The 19,712-nt window shown below is 37.4% G+C and overlaps 2 protein-coding genes across 2 annotated transcripts; one reads left to right on the forward strand and one right to left on the reverse strand.

Annotated features, from left to right (window-relative positions):
• The first annotated feature begins 7,687 nt into the window (after positions 1-7,687).
• LOC127951981 (sphingosine 1-phosphate receptor 1) lies at positions 7,688-11,498 on the forward strand. The gene is made up of 2 exons (XM_052550158.1): positions 7,688-7,834; positions 9,078-11,498. Exon 2 carries the CDS (start codon positions 9,304-9,306, stop codon positions 10,501-10,503), a length of 1,200 nt encoding a protein of 399 aa, XP_052406118.1. The 5' UTR covers positions 7,688-7,834; positions 9,078-9,303; the 3' UTR covers positions 10,504-11,498.
• Positions 11,499-13,089: 1,591 nt separating this feature from the next.
• On the reverse strand, positions 13,090-19,711 carry LOC127952349 (kinetochore protein Spc24). Its single transcript, XM_052550730.1, has 5 exons — positions 19,555-19,711; positions 19,326-19,455; positions 19,024-19,128; positions 13,279-13,355; positions 13,090-13,196 (listed from the first exon to the last, which is right to left on the reverse strand). Exons 1-5 carry the CDS (start codon positions 19,709-19,711, stop codon positions 13,090-13,092), a joined length of 576 nt encoding a protein of 191 aa, XP_052406690.1.
• Between the last annotated feature and the right edge of the window lies 1 nt (position 19,712).

Below are 19,712 nucleotides of genomic sequence, written 5' to 3' on the forward strand. Positions count from 1 at the left end.
CATGAGAGCCGACCTATGACCCACCAGTTGAGAACCACTGATATAGAGAGCTTGAGTTATGTGGTTCATATGAAAAATAGGTCATCTATTTAGAGCCTCTGAAGAAGTCTGGAGGAAGATGAGAAGGAAAGACCAAAGTCTTAAGCTTATATTTGGTATAAGGACCCCTGTCATCACCATCCACATGTGCATCTAAGCAGAGGCCAGTTGGTCAATTAACTTAACACAGTCCAGATCAGCTTGAAAACCACTAGAAAGTACACACAAAAATGTTGAAATGATAAACATGGCATGTGGCCAGAGGAAGTTTAATGCCAAGACAGCATTTGGAGACTTTCCGATGAATTAAACTGTATGTTTCAACAAAATTTACGTAAAGCACAAAATGATTAATGAAATTGCAAATATTGTAAATGCTAACACACATAAACCATCAACATTGTAATTTAAGAACTTGTGCCCCTTGACATTTACAAGCAAATACATCAAACTACTACCAACACACCCACACTTTTGACTCAAAACTGTAAAGTTACTGAGATACAGTTCAACTTTCCCATGTGACAACTAGCCCCGGTGTGTTCTGGCTACAGTGTGCTCAACTGGTTCTATTGCTTTCTTTTGTCACAGTGTCAGTGATAAACAGTCTATTGTGGTATGGGTTTTATTGAAAGGAAATGGAACTCTCAGCGAATGGAATTTGTTTCTATTCCATCTTAAAGCATCTTTGACACACAGTAAAGACATTGTGTGAATGACATCAGCATTCCAGCCCTGTCTTCCAGCTGAGTGTATTTCCTAATTTGCCACTGCACGAATGTAAACACTTTGACAGCAGTCACAGAAAATGAACCATGAAATAATATCTTTATACATATTCCTTGTCTTTTTCAGTGACAATATCATTTCAAGTAAAGTATATGTTATACATAAGGCATGTTCAATTTGTGTTTTTGTGGTTCAGACAGCCAAGCTGGATCTCAGAACATGTTTCACTATGGTGGGGTTATATTCCAGTTTTATAGCCAAATAAGTCCTGAAAGGGAGTTTAGAATGAGTGCAACTTTTGTGTGTTTTACTAAAATTCCCCACATTATCCCCGCCTCAGAATTTTGCCAAATAGTAAACTAACCAAGTTCTTTTTTTTCTTTGTTAATGAACAGTTCACTCAGACTACATGAGCTTTAATGATTTCCAGAGGCACACTCGAGTCAGCCAATAACAACAAAGCCACCAAAGGAAGAGTAATTCACTTCCTGTTGCTGTAGTGCCATTGTAACCATATTGAGCCCTAGTCCACAGTCCGTATGGGCGAACACGTGGATTCTTACAGAGTTCATGTGCTCATCTAAAGGGTAAAGACTTGTTGTGTATAACAGCGAGACACATAAATCCACTACCTCACCTAATATTAAAGGTGGAGCTGGGTAATGGAGGGATTCTGGAAAAATGTGAAGTAAGGAGCTTTTCAAGGTGGGAATACATGAACACGGACCTCCCGAACTTTCGTTTGGAACGACAGATATTATTCAAGAAAAGTCTGTACTTACTTCTGCATTATTGAGAGATTGACTGCCTAGTTTGGGAAATATTTTGAAGGCTTAACTCGTCTCATAAAATCCCTCTTTCTAGACACCTCAAAACTAAAGTGAGGATCTGATTTTGTCCTTTCTTAATCAACTATTTAGCATTCCCAGCCTGTGGACATTGTTCATGTACATCATAAGCTAATAGATGTGGTGTTAATAGTTGTTTTTTCCGACTAATTAACGCAGTCATCCCATAATTACCAGCACTGAGCGTTCTACACCAACCACAACTTACCAACCACCCTATTTCTGCTCCACTCAAGAATCTTTATGACCACTTTGAAGACGTGTTCATCTTCGAGCTGCCATCTGTTTAAAACAAAACAGGATATTTGGAGGAGAACAGTCCAAACATTGAATTTCTCCTCCATTTACCACCCCTTATGTAATGTGAATTTATAATCACAAGGGCTTAAAGCTGTTAACGCTTTCTACATCACTTTGGATCTTTATTTTGATTCATTTCTTGTTTCTCTGAGCAAATAAACTCTAGATCACAATGTGTATATATACCGTTCCTCTCAAGAATGTGTTTATATTTGATCTCTCTACTTATGCCAGACCCCCGTAGTTGTCTTCCCGAATTAAGCACAACTATTTTTCAGAGATATTTTTGGTCATTGGAGCTCAAACAGCCTCAAGTGCCAAATCATTGGCGTCTGGATCTGATTACGGGGAAATAACTCAAAAAATGTGTGTGTGAACAGGTGAACTTTCAGGCACTTTCTGTGGGGGTGGATGTCTTTAGCATCTTAGAAAAACATTGTACGCTGCAGTTTTTCCCATTGTTCGTGACTTTTCTGAGTCCAAAAAGCAACATCACAGTCCATTAAGAGAAATTAAAAGTGCTCTACCAAGGTTAAAATGGTTGAAACGTGAAAAAGGTCAAATAACCGTTAAAAGTCTAGTTAATAAACCACATGCATTTTCGCCAGATGTCATCTTGCTAACGCATGTCGAACACAGAGCGAGGCGTTATATACGATTCATGAAAAAATTACTCTTGGAAGAGGATTTTTTTAACGAGTAAGGTAAAAACAAAAATACAAACTCGCACATGAGTTTAAACTCAGGCTCATTCAGGAGTGCGTTTCCCAAAAGCAATGGTTGCAAGTTCCGTCGTAATCCCAGAGCAGCAAACTGACTGCTTGACTGAACCGTGAGTCGTTTTGCATGTAAGCTTGATTTGAAATGAGCCCAGAACTGAACTGTGACGTAGGTTTGTGACTGATTTTTCTTATGACAACATAAAATTAAAGATACATATGTATACACAGCAGTTTTGTATTAATATTTTACCATTTGATGTCCAAACGTGAAGAATAAACAACTGTGAAACTATAAGAAGTTTGTTTGGGTAAAACTGGAAACATAACCATGACAAAATGTAACTTTTTTCTTCAAACAGACCAAAATATTCTAAGAAACATTATGTTATTCGTGACAGCATCGAATTGAAGCAAATGTACACTAAATACAAGTTAAGAAAAACACCATTTCATAAACCTCAAGAGGCGTGATTTTTAAGAAGGGTTTATAAACTTCTTAAAGAGGGCTTTCTCACGAGTCACAGCCATCCCACTCCTTTAATCCCCCATTTTGAATGTGGGAAAGCGAAATTTCCCTCCATATTTCGTTCACAAGACTAATGACTAAATACAAAAACCAGCCCCCAGACGTTTGGAGCTGCGGGTTGCTGGACTGTACAGTGTCATAGACCACTGCATCAGCTGCGTAGATGAGCTCAGCAAGTATGTGGATCTGAAGTGAAGAAATGGTGGAGAAAAAATGGAGAATGTGAAAGCGTTTTGTCAATGGAAAGGTTTTGTAGTATGTAGGAGAAAGGAATGACGCATTATCTTTGGTGACTTCCAGGGCTTATCAGAGAATGTGTTTGCTGGAGAACAAAGCAGAAAGAGGGAGAAAGAGAAAGAATGGGGGGAAGGTGTTGTAGAAATAGTCCAAAAATCCTATCATCATTTACTCACACTCGTTTCCATATTAAAGAGAATTGAGGCTAGCCAGTTCTTAACTGACACCAAAAACGCCATATCCATGTGACTTTCCTCACTGTTTTTCAGCTATTAACAACACACACTGTTCTCACATTTCTCACAACCACATGTACTCAGATTATGTTCGATTGGAGATAAAATGAGAAACAAACTCTAAATTCCCTTTTCACTGATAATTTGTATCCCAAATCAAACATGATTTGAGCACATTTGGTCATGAGATATGTGAGAATGGCAATTGCTGTTAAAAAGTATGCCATTTTTGTAGTCCATATGACTTTTGTAGTCAATTTCAGAGTTTATCAGTGAATAATGACACTATGCGGGCGATCTAATCACAGCAGGATTTTCATTTTCTTTCACTGTTGGGTTTGAGACTGTGTCTGATCTGAAAGAAGCAATGTTCTCAAAAGTTCAGAATCAAAGTCAGTATTGTGAAATGAGTAAGAATGCACAGCAAAATCTAACATACGACTGGAGGTTGTTGTTTTTTTTTGTTGCTGTTTCTCTTCAAATCTCGAGTGGGAAGAATTGGTCAAGAAGTTCATGCAGGAAATGAGGAGGTTAGTAGCACTATAGAAAGTCTTTAGTATACATGTAAGCTTACAGTATAATCAAAACGGTCCCAAATGGCGGTTTCTTCCTGTGTTTATTTGTACCAGAAATCCCTGCAGACCACAACAACATCCATTGCCACGAAACACTCTTTTCCGTCTCTCTTTATTTTGCATAAACGGAAATTCTGATTTGGCAACGAAATTGCGCATTCAGATGCATCCAAGAGTAATCTCAATTTTACAGCTTGAGACATGTCAATGCAAGCTGTTAAGGAGAAATTTCACTTATTAGAGCGAAGCGATTCAGGCTGTACTCTAGAAAGCTGCAAACACTAAGACACGACAGACTAAATCAATATATTTCCATGTACAGGCTTCGTTTTTTGTGCATTACTGTCAGTCGAAGAATCCCACCATCAGGCGACGGTTGAGTGTCACGATAGGGGGCCAATTCGAATAACAAAGGCCCCATCATTCAAAGTTTGTTGTGGCTGTGATAGGCTCGCTGTGTTTAAACAGCATTCAGACCAAAGGCTACTGAACACAACATGGTTGAGTCACATCGGAGACAGACAACAGGGCCTCAAATGAGCCCCCGAAGAGCGCAAAACAACAAGCAATGGAAGAAAAATGAATCCAAGGGTTTCTTTCAAATAACAACATGCCAATGTTGATCGCTGTTCTTCTAAGACACCACTAAAACTCATTTTTAAACAAATAAATATAACACAAACTTACAATTTCAACCATTTCCATTCCCTTTGGACCTTTTCAAATGCATTCTAAACATTCAAATCTTTCAACCAGATATTTGTTGGTTTAGAAAGCATTACGTTTCAGTTATGTTTACCAAAAGAAAAGAAAAGAAAAGAAAGCAGGTCTGTCATTATTTCTGGTAGCTAAGGCTTTTAGACAGTTGGGCAGGGTCAAACCCACCCCCTCAGAGGACACAGGAAGTCTCATGAACTCATAGCTCCAGCCTTTCCACCAAGCCAAGGAAAACAAAGTGCGAATATAACTACTATTCTGAACTGTCAATGCTGAACTCCCCTCGAACCTAAAAAAAAAAACTATTTTAGAAAACACTTGAAACTTTGATAAGCCTTGACTACATGCAGATTAAATCACAGCGTTGTTCTTCTGAACTGGCAGGGAGTGTCAAATATGTAAAACTCTTCCAAGATGTTAATGTTGAAGTTGGAAAAAGATCGGGGATGAGTCAGGGTCTCCGCAGCTGGAATAATGGATTTATTTAATGGTCAAAATGTTTGTTGGTTTGACGCAAGTTTAATGATTCCAGCAGCCTTGAGACTCTTTGTGTGACAACAAACTGAATTTCATTACTGAAATGTAATGGCATTTTCCCACACCACCATGGCAGCTTTCAACTAAGGGAGTGTCTTTCCATCATTGTGTATTCAGCTAATGCGATTTCGCCTGACAGAATAAAGTTCAAATTGATTGATTTGGCGAAAGCTTTGTGATCTCTGACAGTTCATTTGGATCATTTGAGTTAAAACTGTGATTTCAAGCCTTTTAACACTTCACTGATGACTTAAACGCTTAATTGATGAAATTTCAGTCAACTGAATTAGAGAGTCGTCACAGCGGTAAAGAACTGAATGGCCCATTGATGTCCATGACAATGCTTGAGTGATGAATAAAGACAACAGAAAACACAACAAACAAGATTAGATATGTAATTTAACTATAATGTAGCAGTTTTACCATACACTAAAAACATTTGGTGTAGGGACAATTTTCACTCAGATATTGCTAGCCAACAAGCAGTCAATGAGAACATGAAATGGCAAATACATTGCATCAAACATGACATTTTGAAGTGCAAAGACTGAAATAGTATTTTTTTTTTACAGTGTAGTTGAATCAAACAGCATTTATGAGGGATTCAATTTAATTAAATTTTAATGTGTTATTATTATTATTATGGGTGGTTGATATAGTTTTTTTTTTTTTTGAAACAAGTGGTTTTGGAGTAATGTATAATGCATTAGTAGCCTCAACAGGGAAATGCCATTGGTGAAATGCCCACTGTATGGAAAATAAATATCACATATAAACTTCCATCTGGAATTGCACCTACTTCTTCTCGGCAACTATCACATCTGTATCACAGGAGATCCAGACACACAAGTGTCTGAAACAGGAGCCAAGAATCAGGGTGAGCCAGCAGTCTCTGTGGGGAGTATCGGAGTAGAGTGCTCGATTATCAGGCCTTTGTGTGTAAATGAAGGTAACATGCTGAGCCCAAGATATCCAGACACAGCAGGAGCCACGAGTCTGTCTGCTGGCTGGAGCTTCTCGTGAGGAGGTGGAGCCCCTCTGGTATTGCCATTAAGGCAGCCTGAGGGCAAGAAGCAGAAAAGACTGCTAAAGCAACTGCGTTCACTTCTGGCACACTGGAAAGCAGCAGAATGTGCAGAGCGCTTAAAAATGTGGGCTCTGTGAACAGGTGAACAAGCCAGACCTCTCACAAGCTTAACGTCTGCCAGTAAAAATGAAAGCATGCAAATCTCTGTACTTTTTCCTATCTCATGTCACAGAACGAAGAATCCACCCTCCATATGTTCTCAAGATCTCATAGTTTCAGAACACCTACTTTGGTTAGCGGCGTCTATTCTGTTCCACGTTCAGACAGGGGACACAGTGTTCCTCTGGAGTGCTTTGTTCGGCACGGCCCAGTATGACCTCATAGGTGTTTCTCAAGGAAATCCCTCTCCCTTCGAGGTACAATGACAGAGTTTCCTGTTTAAGAAAGCAGGATCCGGCTTCTGACTTACTCACACTCTCCGCTGCTTTATGTAATTCAAATGCAATTCAAAGACTGCTCATGTTTTACGTATTTGTGCATCACATACTCAAAATAGGCATGGTTATTTATTTATTTCTTGAGTCACACTTGTTTATGCGCCTGTTTGCATGTCAGAATAAAGGAAGATGACAATAAAGCTCAAAACATCCTGCATTACGATTATGAGTAGTGTTTGAGTAAAGGATGAGAAATGGTAAAAATAATAAAAAAAATTCTGTGAACTATTGGCAGCAAATAAGTGAGGATGCAAGTTTGACAAAAATAAATATTTTAAAAACAAATATTTGAATTGCAATCTAAAAAAAGGTGGTCAAGAAAGTACTACAATACTTGAAATATTACCTTCAATAAATTTTTCAAATCAGTTTTTTCCACATATTTCACGTTTTTTGTTTGTTTTCTTAACTTCAGTTTTGTTTTATTATAAGCCCCACAAAGATACAGTATATCAAAATGCTTCTAACTCACAAAAAGAACAACAAAGCTCTTCACGTAAGAAGTATAATGAGTTTATGAGGTGTGTATTTTTATGCAACTTTATAGATCTGAGCAAAAAAAGAAAAAGAAGAAGAAAAAAAAAATCACGTCACTGACCTATATAATGTCAAACTACCTTCAAGTTAGCAAAGCAATTCATTACCCATAAGTGCTGCATCAGCAACCACACACAGAAGACGAGAAGGCGAATGCCAAGACCAGCCCACTTCAGGACGAGTCTTGATCCAAGGTTCAGCTCTCAGCTCTGCAGCCGGACAGTTGCACACAGGACACGGGGGAGAGATAGTGGGGCAGAGGAGGATTCGTCATTTCCAGCACAGTTCACTGTTTCCAACTTAAACGGTAAGATGCGCATATTTACTCGAATGTGAGTGTAGGCTAGATTAAAGTCAGTTTAGGAGCACTGAGGGTGCAGTATGTAAACTAGCGTGGTTTTGCATGGAAGCGGACTTTTCGTTGAGACAGACTGGTTAATGTCTGGTTCGACCATTTCGTAGTTTATAAAATGATTCAGCCAGTGTGCACGAGTGCGTAACGATCCTCTCTCTGCTCGCGATGCGCGCGACACTATTGTGACTATTCCCCGAAATAATTGTGCAGAAAATGTAATGTAAAACTGGTTATAATGTTTAAGAAACAGTAATAAACCGTTTATAACTGAAAAAAAAAAACCCGCGTAAGAAAATGGGCAATTATAAGAAATTATATAATATAGAATTAAATAGGCAATTGTAAATATTTTATATTGCAATAAACGGTACATGGAAATTAACGGCAATTAATTAACTTTTATTTTATTTTTTTGTTTAAAGTATGACAATCTACGAAGGAAATGTGTATTTAACAAGGTATAAGGCTTATTACTGTAGCTACACTACTAAAGTAATGTTTTATCTGTACATGCTCTCTAGATTATCAGTCGGCCAACATTTTACACTAAGAAACAATTCGAATAGTTCAAATAGGCTGCTATATTAACATACTGTAATTTGATGTCACATGCATACCTTTCATGTCTGTAAAATATACATAATAGGTTACTCCATCACTAGTTTTGACAGCAACAGTTGTTAGTTTCTTGTTGTTGTTTGTTTTTAACAGCACTGTATATTTTTAGTGTAGACTACTAATTCTAATACTGATACTCGAACATGGTTTAGCTGCTTTATTACAAAGTTGTTGTTGTTTTTAATTTCCTTAAATTGTAGAGTCATGCTTAAATACATCTAGAATAAAATGCCCATTCCTTTAGATACATTTGACAGGTACAGATAAAAAAAAAAAAAAATTCACAATGTACTAATTCTAATACTAAAAACATTTTCTACAATTATTCATTTGTTTTCTCCTAGTTCCTAATTAAATGCGGTCTGTTAAAATGTCCATTTGTTTAGATAATTGTTTTCTGTCTACTGTCTAGATTGAGATAAAATATTAACCATGAAAGAACAATTGAAACAGAACATGATAAATGCTAAATATTCTATAAAATAAGCTTAAAAAAGAAACAATTTATTTTTATGTATTTTTTTTGTTATTAAAATACCTTAATAATTTAACATTGTTTTCTAATACTTTATTTCAGGTCCCTCTGGTGGCCTTTGATGATATAGCAAAGCTGTGATTTGAGCATCAAGAAGGAAAGAAGTGAAAATTTCACAACACAAATGAGCCTACAAAACAAGGATTTATCGCTACTATGTTAAATTCTCCTGAGATTTGTTTTATGTGCTTTTCTGGAACATGGCAATAAGAGGGACTACAGAGATCCTTAAGAAACGTCTTTAAGGACAGCAGAAGAATCAGGAAGAATGGAAGCCTCATACACTGCTAGCGCTGCCGTTCCTCAGACTCTGCCATCCATCACCTCGTCTCCAGGTTACCTGCTCAGGATGTTTGGGGAGTATCAAAGCAACGCCGTCATCGTGGCTCATTACAACTTCACCGGAAAGCTGAAAGAGAACAAATACCGGGACGGACTGAAACCCGAGGCCATTGTGTTTCTCATCATCTGTCTTCTCATTGTGGTGGAAAATGCCATTGTTTTGGTGGCAATATGGAAGAACAAAAAATTCCACATACCCATGTACTACCTGCTGGGCAGCTTGACGCTCTCCGACTTGCTGGCGGGCTTCACCTACATGGTGAACATCCTGACTTCGGGCGCAAACACTCTCAAAATGACTCCAGTGCTGTGGTTTCTTCGAGAAGGCGGCGTGTTTATCACACTTTCTGCATCAGTCATCAGTCTCCTTGCTATAGCTATCGAGCGGCACGTCACCATGGTCCGGATGAAGCCTTATCAAGGGGCCAAGCGTGGCCGAATGTTCGGTTTGATTGTTGCAAGTTGGGTTCTCTCGGTGCTCCTCGGCATTCTCCCCATCATGGGCTGGAATTGCATTGGACATCTGGACGAATGCTCCACCGTCTTGCCTCTCTATGCCAAGAGCTTCATCCTCTTCTGCATTACCGTGTTCAGCCTGGTGCTAATGTCCATCGTGGTGCTCTACGTGCGCATCTTCCGCATTGTCAAGTCCAACACCCAGCGGTTAGGCTACGGTTCTCAGCGCAAAGGTCAGGCCAGGAAGTCCCAGAAGTATCTGGCTCTGCTGAAGACGGTCACCATCGTTCTCGGGGTCTTCATCGCCTGCTGGTCGCCTCTCTTTGTGCTCCTTCTGCTGGACTTCTGCTGCCCTGCTCAAAGCTGCGAGGTGCTGCTCAAGGCGGACTACTTCCTGGGTATCGCCATGATCAACTCGCTCCTGAACCCCATCATTTACACCCTAACTAGTAAAGACATACGGAGAGCCATTCTGAGACTGGTCTGCAGCTACTGTCTGATATCTAAAGATGGAGAGGTGAAGAAGTTTGGCATGCCTTTCCTGGACTGTAGCACCAGTAAGGCTGAGGTGGCAACACACAGGCCGGAGGGCTTGGAAACGACCGTCTCCTCGGGGAACTTCACACCAACCCCCATTAAAGCTATTTACCCGAGGATATTGAAGAGCTGAGGAAGAACTATGCATTAAGTTCAAATTGACAATGCAAGCAGTAATGGACAGTTTAACTTCTCCTGGTTCAGGTTGAATATTTATAAAACTGCCAATGTTTGAGGTGCTTTTTGAATTCAGGAGAAGTTGTGTTTTGGACTTCAGAATGGAAGACTTGGTTTCCTCTACATGCATTAAAGCAAACCACGAGGCTGCCAGAGAGCGTGGTAGACCAGACAAGTGGAATTTTAGTTTTTACTGTGACGAATACCAGTGTTTAAAATGGATTGTCTGTGGGTCAGGCTTGCATTACGAAGCTGCAGTGCCTTTTTAAAATGTGGATTGTAAACAGCCAACAAAAAGCAGTTGTACAGCTGAATTGAGCGAATGTGATGCATTGTGCAAATATGCATTGAAAAGAACTCTTCTGATGTTATATGAGACTCGTGTGAGAACTTTCCAAAAAAGAATGAGCTTGTGTAACGAGTCATTTTCACCTCAGAGCAGTTGAAATGTTCAGAGACTTTGTGGTGAAAAGACGTAAAGAAAATGACGGGTTGATGCCTCCACATACAAGCACATCAGTCCTCGGGCAATTTGAGAATTACTATGCACACAAATAAAAAGTGACTATTCTTAATTTGTAAGATGTTTTCCTCTTATAAGGGTATTTTTGGGAAATACTGTTTTCATGTTAAAGCTCCTCTTAAAACTGTAAGTATGCTATACTTTTCTATGTTTGCTTATACAGGAAATATAGTTTTTTTTCTGTCTTAAGGTGGCACAAGCTAAATAAATATTGTATATTTTATATATATATTAACAAAAGTTTTATCTTGTTGTATGGAATGGCATCATTTATGTGTAGCAGTGATAAAACAGCACTGACATTCAAGAAATATCTGTGTACTGAAAACGATGCATTCATGTGTTTAAATGTATTTTGTTGATCCTAAATTATGAGCCTCCAAAAACAAATATTTTATAAGTGCATTAATTAAAAGGGTTTTCTTGAATGCTTGCCATTTGGTTTTGTTTATTCCAAAATCATCATTATTATTTTTTTTAGCAAAAGTGATTCATTTTGCACTACATAGATTAGTTTGCTTCTACTGTATAGATAACATTTAAACTCTGCCCATTGTTTCCCATGAAAAATAAAACAGAGGGCGAAACAAATGTAGGTGTATGTAAATACGTCAGTTTTGCTCAGATGCACTGGAAAACCCTTCCACTGTTATGATCAGAGCAAATCTTTCTGGAGATTAGCGTTGAGTTATAAAACAGCGAATGCACAAATGCATGTAAGAATTAGAAAAGAATGCTTTCTCAGTGTGTTTAGCTGATTTCCAGTTGCCTCAATCACACTCGCACCACATGTTAACCAAGCATAAACTAAATGATATTGTGGTTTTGTCTTTTCACACGAGCCCAACACTGAATTTTCACACTCTTCTGTCTTTGCAAAAAACCCCTACTTAAAAAAAAAGGATCATAAGCTCGTGCCAGTCCGGATGTTTATCGAAGCTGAAAAGGCATGTCTGCACCTCAAGAGCATGATGTGACTCATTTTTATAGTTAGACCAGCAAAGGTTAAATTGGTCATGCAAACAGAGTAGGATGACTAGGAAAGAATACCCATCTGTATGCACTGGCAGACTTTAAACATCCCAAAGTACTGAGAAATAAAAGTAGAGAGTACTGAGAAATAGTGAAAGTAGTGAAGTGAAAGTACTGCAAGAAAAGATGAGGAAAAAATAGGCAAGTGACTAAGTGACACAAAACTCTGGGAAATTATATAAAATCATTCGGAATGAAAAGGAAACCATATCTGAATATACGTTATATCGTACATCCTCACACTTTATATTTCAAAACATCTATTCAAAATATTTGAATTAACCTTAGGCAGGAGCTACATGAGATGAGTGATTTATTAATTAGCTAACTAAATAAACACACAACTTATAAAAATAAACATACATCACATCACCAACATATCCCCATAGCTTCAGTTCAAGAGTTTTTCATTTTTAGCGGCATGTCAATAAATCCCAAAAAACTTGATTTTGTCCAACAGCAAAAAAAAAAAAAAAAAAAAAAAAAAAATACTATAAAGTAAATGCAACTATTAAGAAGCACAAAAAACAAGCAGGATGAAAAAATAAAACGCCTGATCACATCGAAAGAGAAACTCACTTTCATGTCAATGAAGGTTACAAGGCATCAATCCCCATCTTTTTTTTTTAAATATGCTGCATGTCCTTTTCATTAACTTTTCTTTGTAATAGAAATCTCACTATAAATTATTACTCAGTAACTATTAAAAGAACAGTTCATTACGTTTCATCACAATGTTTCCTAAGATTTTTATAGGAAATTCCCAGCTCCACGGAAACAGAAGGTGAGCCTCTTATCAGAAAACAAGTGATAACAAAACTCAGAAAATGCTATTCTAGTAATGCAAAAAGTGCATTTCCAGGCTGTAGGGGGAATTTGGTGAACGCACAGTGACATCTTGTGGTGTGTGAGTCAAGAGGACAACTGAGGCAAATGTATTAACAGAACAATTCTAAAGACACATACAGATAAAAACAAACACCTGGTCTACCATTGAGTATTAACCAGGCTCCACAGGTCATCACTGATCTCGCAGGGCGAGCGGGTGGATGTGTCTATGTTAATGGAGGTGGCCACATCCGTGCTGTATTGAGCTGCCAAGAGACACAGGAGATTTCATACAGTCTAGAACATCATCATCATCATCATCATATACAGTAAATGTGTCAGGGTTACCTCCTCTCAGGATGTGCGGCTCTGTGTCCACCTCCAACTTTATCTTGGTTACTTTAAAGTAGAGCTGAGCGATGTATCTAAATCAAGGGAGCAGCAAAACAATACAAAACAGCCTTTTTTTAGTGGACATGATCAGTTCAAAGCAGTCTGGCAAAACTTTTTACTGTTAACGTTTTTTCCAAAAAATATATAAATTTTGCCCTAAATAAGCAATTTATAGCTCTTTGAAATATTTCTGAATTCTGAAAAAGTGTGTCATGGGTTCCACAAATATATTAAGTAGTTTTGTCAGTGCCGATAGCTTTGTTGGCACTTTCTTATAATAACAATAAAGTAAAAAATAAATGACAACACTGAACATTTTTGCAATAATAATAAGATGTGTGTTGAGCAGCAAATTAGAATGATTTCTGAAGGATCATGTGACACTGAAGACTGGAGTAATGATGCTGAAAATACAGCTTCTGCATCACAGAAACAAACATTTTAAAAAAGAAAACAGTTATTTTTAAATGGTAATGATATTTCACAGCATTACTGTTTTTACTGTGCTGTGATCAAATAAGATCAGCCTGTGTGAGCATGTTAAAAACATTTAGAACGGTACTGTACATGATCAGGATTGGGAAGGGTACTTTTAAAATGTATTTTATGACAGACTTCAAAATACATGCTTTAAATAGTCATTTCTGACCTATTTTGTTGGATTACACAAATTTTGTAACCTAATCTAAATACTTTATAATACTAAAGTATGTACCATAAAGGGTCTTTGAGGGAAAACTGACATCCACCAAACAACTCAAGGGCATGATGTGACTCATTTTTGTAGTTAGACGAGCAAAGTTTAAATAGGTCACGCAAACAGAGTAAAACGACTCGGCTTTTGAAAGAATATCCATCCGTATGCACTGACAGACGTTAAACATGCCACAGTATTGAGATTAGAAATAGTGAAAGTAGTGAAAGTACTGCAAGAAAGATGAGGGAAAAATAGACAAGTGAGTAAAAAGTGACATAAAGCCCTGGGAAATTATATAAAATCATTTGGAATGAAACTGAAACCATATCTGAATATACATTATATAGTACATCCTCAGACTGTATATTTCAAAACATCTATTCAAAATATTTTAATTAACCTTATGCAGGAGCTACATGAGATGAGTGATTTATTAATTAATATACACACAATTTAAAAAAAAATAAACATACATCACTAACATTTCTCCATAGCTTCAGTTCAATAGTGTTTTATTTTTGTCATATCAATATATCCTAGAAATCAGGATTTGGTTCACCAGCAAAACAACCAATATAATAAAATGCAATAAAAGTAATGTTTAAGGATTAAGCACACCAAAACTGAAACAAAAAAGCAGGATGAACAAACAAAACGCCTGATCACACCGAAAGAGAAACTCACTTCATGTTAGCACAATTTACAAACCACCGATCCTTATCTTTTTTAAATATGCTGCATGTTCATTTTATAGAAATTATTTTTTCTTTATAACACTTTTCTTGAGAAACCTCTCTCTAAATTTGATTGTATATGAAATTCCCTGCTCTATTGAAAAATAAAATCTACAGTACCAAACATAGAAAATGATTTTCCATGGCATATTATTTTTAATAACATCAGATTTCCACAATATGTTGTGAAGAAAAAAAAAATGCAGATTACTTAAAATTACTGATGCTCAAGATGGCAACAGAATGCATTAAGACTAAGAGCTGGGGTGTGTAAACTTTTTGAATGAGATGAACAGGGTATATTATCGTTATGAAGTCTTCTGGGAAACATACAAACTGAAGGTCATGTACTAAATGAAAAAAAAAAAATCTTTAAACAAAATTAGCAAAATGTACACATCATGCTGTTCAAAAGTTTACACCCCGTGCTTTTAATGCATTTAGTTTCGTAAGCTTCAATAAATGTTCACCTTTCATAATTTTTGTGTATGAGCCCCTCGACTGTTCTTCGTGTAAAAAGATGGATCTTAAAATCATAGTCATTTTTGGAAAGGGTTCAAATCTGAGAACGTTCAGGCGCTAGAGGATTTTTCTGAAGAAGGATTAGTTCACTTGTCATCCAAGATGCACATGTCTTTCTTTCTGAAGTTGCAAAGAAATTATGTTTTCTGAGGAAAACAGATTTTTCTCCGTATAGTGGATTTCTATGGTTCCCAGTGGGTTGAAGGTCCAAACTGCAGTTTCAATGCAGCTTCAAAGGGCTCTATAAAATTCCAGCCGAGGAATAAGGGTCTTATCGAGCGAAACTATTAGGCCTAAAAACAGTAAAATTATACTGTACTGTATACTGTATATACTTTGTAACCACAAATGCTCATCTTGCACTAGCTTGACCTCATTCATTATGTAATCTCCCACATGTGACGTAAGTGAAAGTACTAACCCAGTGTCTACAAAGCGGACGTGCAAAGAAATTCAAGCGCCCTTTACAAGAAAAGGGTAAAACAATGATGAAAGATGATTTTGAAGTTGAAGAGAAAATGAGAGTTTTTCTCCCTACCCTACCCTTTTGAACCGGAGTACACAGACTAAGAACTAACCATGTGTGACTTTTCCTACGTCACATAGCATCACATAGCTAGAGCAAGACAAGCATTCGTGGTTAAAAAGTATATCAGTTTAAGTTTCGCTAGGTAAGACTCTTATTCCTCGACTGGACCTTCAGCCCATTGGGAACCATTACAATATATGGTGAAAAATACTGGAATGTATTTTCTTAAAAAACCTTAATGTTTATTTTATTCTGGTGAAGTGAACTAATCCTTTTCCAAAAATACATATTAAAATCAAAATAGCCAACTTCCTGTTGGTCGTAGCTGATGACTGTGAATTAGAAAGTTGTCCGTCTGAATAAGCACAATTTATGTACAGAGTTTGGTGTCTGTAGCTAAAACGCCCCCCCCCCCCCCTCACTTTTGACAAAATGTGCCACTACAGATTGCCTCTTCCATGCCCTTTTAGGAGTTTTTGCCATGGTCTATTTATTATCAATATTATCAATATAAGTTATGTATAAGTACGTATAAGTAATGACAGATAGTTAAGATTCAAATGCTTGTACATTTCTGAATGGGGCATTTTTTTTTTTTTTGTCATTTTGTCATGTGGAGTATATATGTAAACGTCTGTTATGTGAAATAGCTTATTAAAATAACATGCTCTTATTTTATATATATTAAAAAATATATTTAAATTGTGCACATTCTGCAAGACAAATGAAACTTATGAACAGAAAATCACCAATTTCTGTTTACATGATTTGCTCTTTAGTTCCCTAAGCCACACCCCACACCCAAGCTCCACCCACCCAATCTCAAGCCAATAAGAACGCTCTCATGAGCTCACAGACTTTATTAGCTGCATGCAAGAGTTCAACGCTTGCACTTTGTTGTTGCAGGTGACTGTACTGTGCAGAGGACTGTGTTTTACTTATTTAATTGTTTGTTTGTCCTGTGTGTGTGTGTAACTGATTATGTAAGCGCTTTTGTTTGATGCTATATATTATTTCGTATGATTTAAGTTTGGCCTAAATGCTACTTTTTTCATGCTTGCTCTTAGTTCCTGTTTATGCATATGCTTTAGTTATTTGATGTGCAGTTGATGAAACATTGTGGTTGCCTTGTACCTTATTTAGCACTGTTTATTTGTAAATTGAAACTCTCTGTTCCCTTTACAGAAACCACACGCACATCTACATGCACAAGACCTCCTTGGATGTACACTAAACTTTCTTATACCAGGTTTGACTAGACTGTACCTGTACTGAAAGGGCCTAACTGGTAATTTGTAGGGATGTAACAATTAACGGCGAGCCGATTTAAATGTGTGATGATTCTAATCTTTTGAGATGCGAAAGGGAATCGCGATTCATTTAGAAGAAGAATTTCTTAGAGGAATTTACTGTCTTTAGAAGAGTTTAGATGACATTTTCTATTTTCATCTAGCCTCTAATGCATATATATATTATAATGCATATTAAATACATATGTAAACAGTCCCTCCAGAAAAACGCGGATTATTTTTGTGATTGTTGCGGGCAAAAATCCTTGATTTTGCGGCAGGTTTTCTTAAAAAATGCGATGGAATATGTGGGATATTTTTGCAATCTTATGCGATGAAATTGCGGGAACTTGCAAAAACTGCGGTTTGATGGAAAGGGGACCCCCCCCCCCCCCCCCAACACCCTGTTCTCACTATGCTACTACCTTACTAATGAGTCATTTCTTATGACTTCCTATGATAAGCAAGCATACTAAATCACAGAATATTTAAGTTCTCATTCTGTTTTATTTCAGACCTTAATTAAGACATGGCTCAAACTACAAAACATTGAGTTAAACAAGTTCTCTAGCTTTACAAAAGGAATATTCAACAACTTCTGTAAAAATGAATACAAATAAAATATACACACAAATATACAAATGCTGTTTTACAGGAATTGCAAAGTGCAATCTCTTACTGCAACGTAAATTATTGTACATACTACTAATATACTTACAACTGTAAGGTTTTGGTACTATTCTGTAACAAAAAAGTACAATCTTACAACTGTAGAGGTGCATCAACTTCTGAATGAAACTAACGTTACAACAGTCCACTGTGAAAATGAAAACTAACTGCGCAGCCTCTAACACTGGCCTATCATTCGCCATCCTCATCATCATCCCTCTCTCAAAATAATTTGCCCCCACTGTCATGTAACACACCGGGTAACTGCTTTGCGCGGTCTTTTGCGCTTATTTTTGTTGGCAGATGAGAATGATTTGCGTCCTTCACCCTGGTTTCACCGCGGGCTTCACAGATGATGTTCACGTCGCGCAATTACGTCACTTCATAAGGTTCCCACTGGAAAATAATGGCGATTTACTTGTGTGAAGTAAACGCAACATTTTTCAACTTTCTGCTAAGATATATGTGACTTTTTTGCAACGAAAATTATTATTATTATGAAATCATGCTACCTCCGCATATTTTGCTTCCTGAAATCGGCGATTCATGCGGCGAAAGTGCGGCGTATTTGAAAAAATGCGACCCCCGCATAAAAATGCGGCCTTTGGCTGACTATGCATTAAATCACGCGATCGCATAATCGCGTTTTTCTGGAGGGACTGTGTAAAGCGCTGTTAAAAAAAGAACCAAAAAAAGTGCAACATTGTTTTGTTTACAACAGAAACCAAGGAAAGGCTTCAAGCGCTACCTGCTGGCAGAGAGTGAATCTGCGTCTCCTTCAGCTCATCCACTGTTTCATGCAGATATTTTTATGTAATTTTATGTAGCAAACCATTGTTTCTGCCCCAAAATTTCTACATTATACAATCTAATCAATTTAAAAACTGCTCATGTTGCATGTATGCAGCATTTGTGTTTGCAGCAGGATTAAAATGCAGCTTTTTAAATGGAAAGAACAAACAACAAACACAGACAAATCCTTGTTTTGTTTAAATGAAGTGCTATATTAGTACATTATTACAGTTATATTTCAAATAATTCAAAATCGTGAATCGAATCGTGAGTTGAGTGAAGTGTTATATCCCTAGTAATTTGAATACTACCTATTAAAAGTGTAACTATAATGACAAAGTTACACATATTTTGTATTTTAAATGCATAAGTTGCATGTATTCTGTAACTCTACCAGCCTGTGCATGATGGGGCATTGAATAATATCAGAAACACAAGGTGAAGTTAAGCCAGCTCAGTCTTGCTTACATGGCTGAAGGAATGACCTCGGTTGTGTCCTCATCCACTTCCTGTTGCAGAGTCTGAATTTCTTGCTCAGTATCTCGGAGTCTTTCCAGCTCTTTCAGCAAGAATCTGACCCATGCGTTAGGGATTTTTTATTTTTTATGTTTTTTTATACTCTTGTGTTATATGTATGCATGCTCCTGAAAATCACAACCAATTCATTGTGAGCTAGTGCACACACTTGTCAAATAAAGTTCATTCTGATTCTGATACGGCCAGTTATTATAACAAGAGCTGGTTCTGGTTCTGGTCTCCAGTAAGGATACTCCTGCTCCGAGTCCAGGATTTGGCTTTTGGAGCGGCTCCGCTGTACTTCCAGCTCCGTCCTCTCGATCTCCTGCACCATATGGCTCTTACGCTGCTCTAAATCCAGAAGCTTCTGACCGACCACTTCCTCTGCATGTACAAGATCTTTAAAAGGAAGACAACACAGAAAATATTTTTTTTGTAAAGTAAATATTAATAAGTAAGTTAAAAGCTGTACTGAAGTAATACCATCTAAGAGTTCGCCTGTGGTCTTCTTGGTCTTGGCGTGGTGGTCAAAGAACTGCTGCAGCTTCTCTCTCGCTCCTCGGAGAATGCTCTCTGCCTTACTGCTCTCGATGAACTCGATCAATGCTTCCCCGGATTTCTCAAGGTCTTCCTTATGCATC

Source organism: Carassius gibelio, chromosome B3, assembly GCF_023724105.1.
Source record: "Carassius gibelio isolate Cgi1373 ecotype wild population from Czech Republic chromosome B3, carGib1.2-hapl.c, whole genome shotgun sequence".
Lineage (NCBI taxonomy): Eukaryota > Metazoa > Chordata > Actinopteri > Cypriniformes > Cyprinidae > Carassius > Carassius gibelio.

Excerpts from the sequence above, each read along its gene's own strand:
- LOC127951981 (XM_052550158.1), top strand. The coding sequence starts at position 9,304 with ATGGAAGCCTCATACACTGCTAGCGCTGCCGTTCCTCAGACTCTGCCA.
- LOC127952349 (XM_052550730.1), bottom strand. The coding sequence starts at position 19,711 with ATGCATAAGGAAGACCTTGAGAAATCCGGGGAAGCATTGATCGAGTTC. Across the intron at positions 13,356-19,023 it reads GAGGTCATTCCTTCAGCCAT|ATACATCGCTCAGCTCTACT; the intron begins GTAAGCAAGACT and ends CCCTTGATTTAG. Across the intron at positions 13,197-13,278 it reads GCCGCACATCCTGAGAGGAG|CTCAATACAGCACGGATGTG; the intron begins GTAACCCTGACA and ends GTCTCTTGGCAG.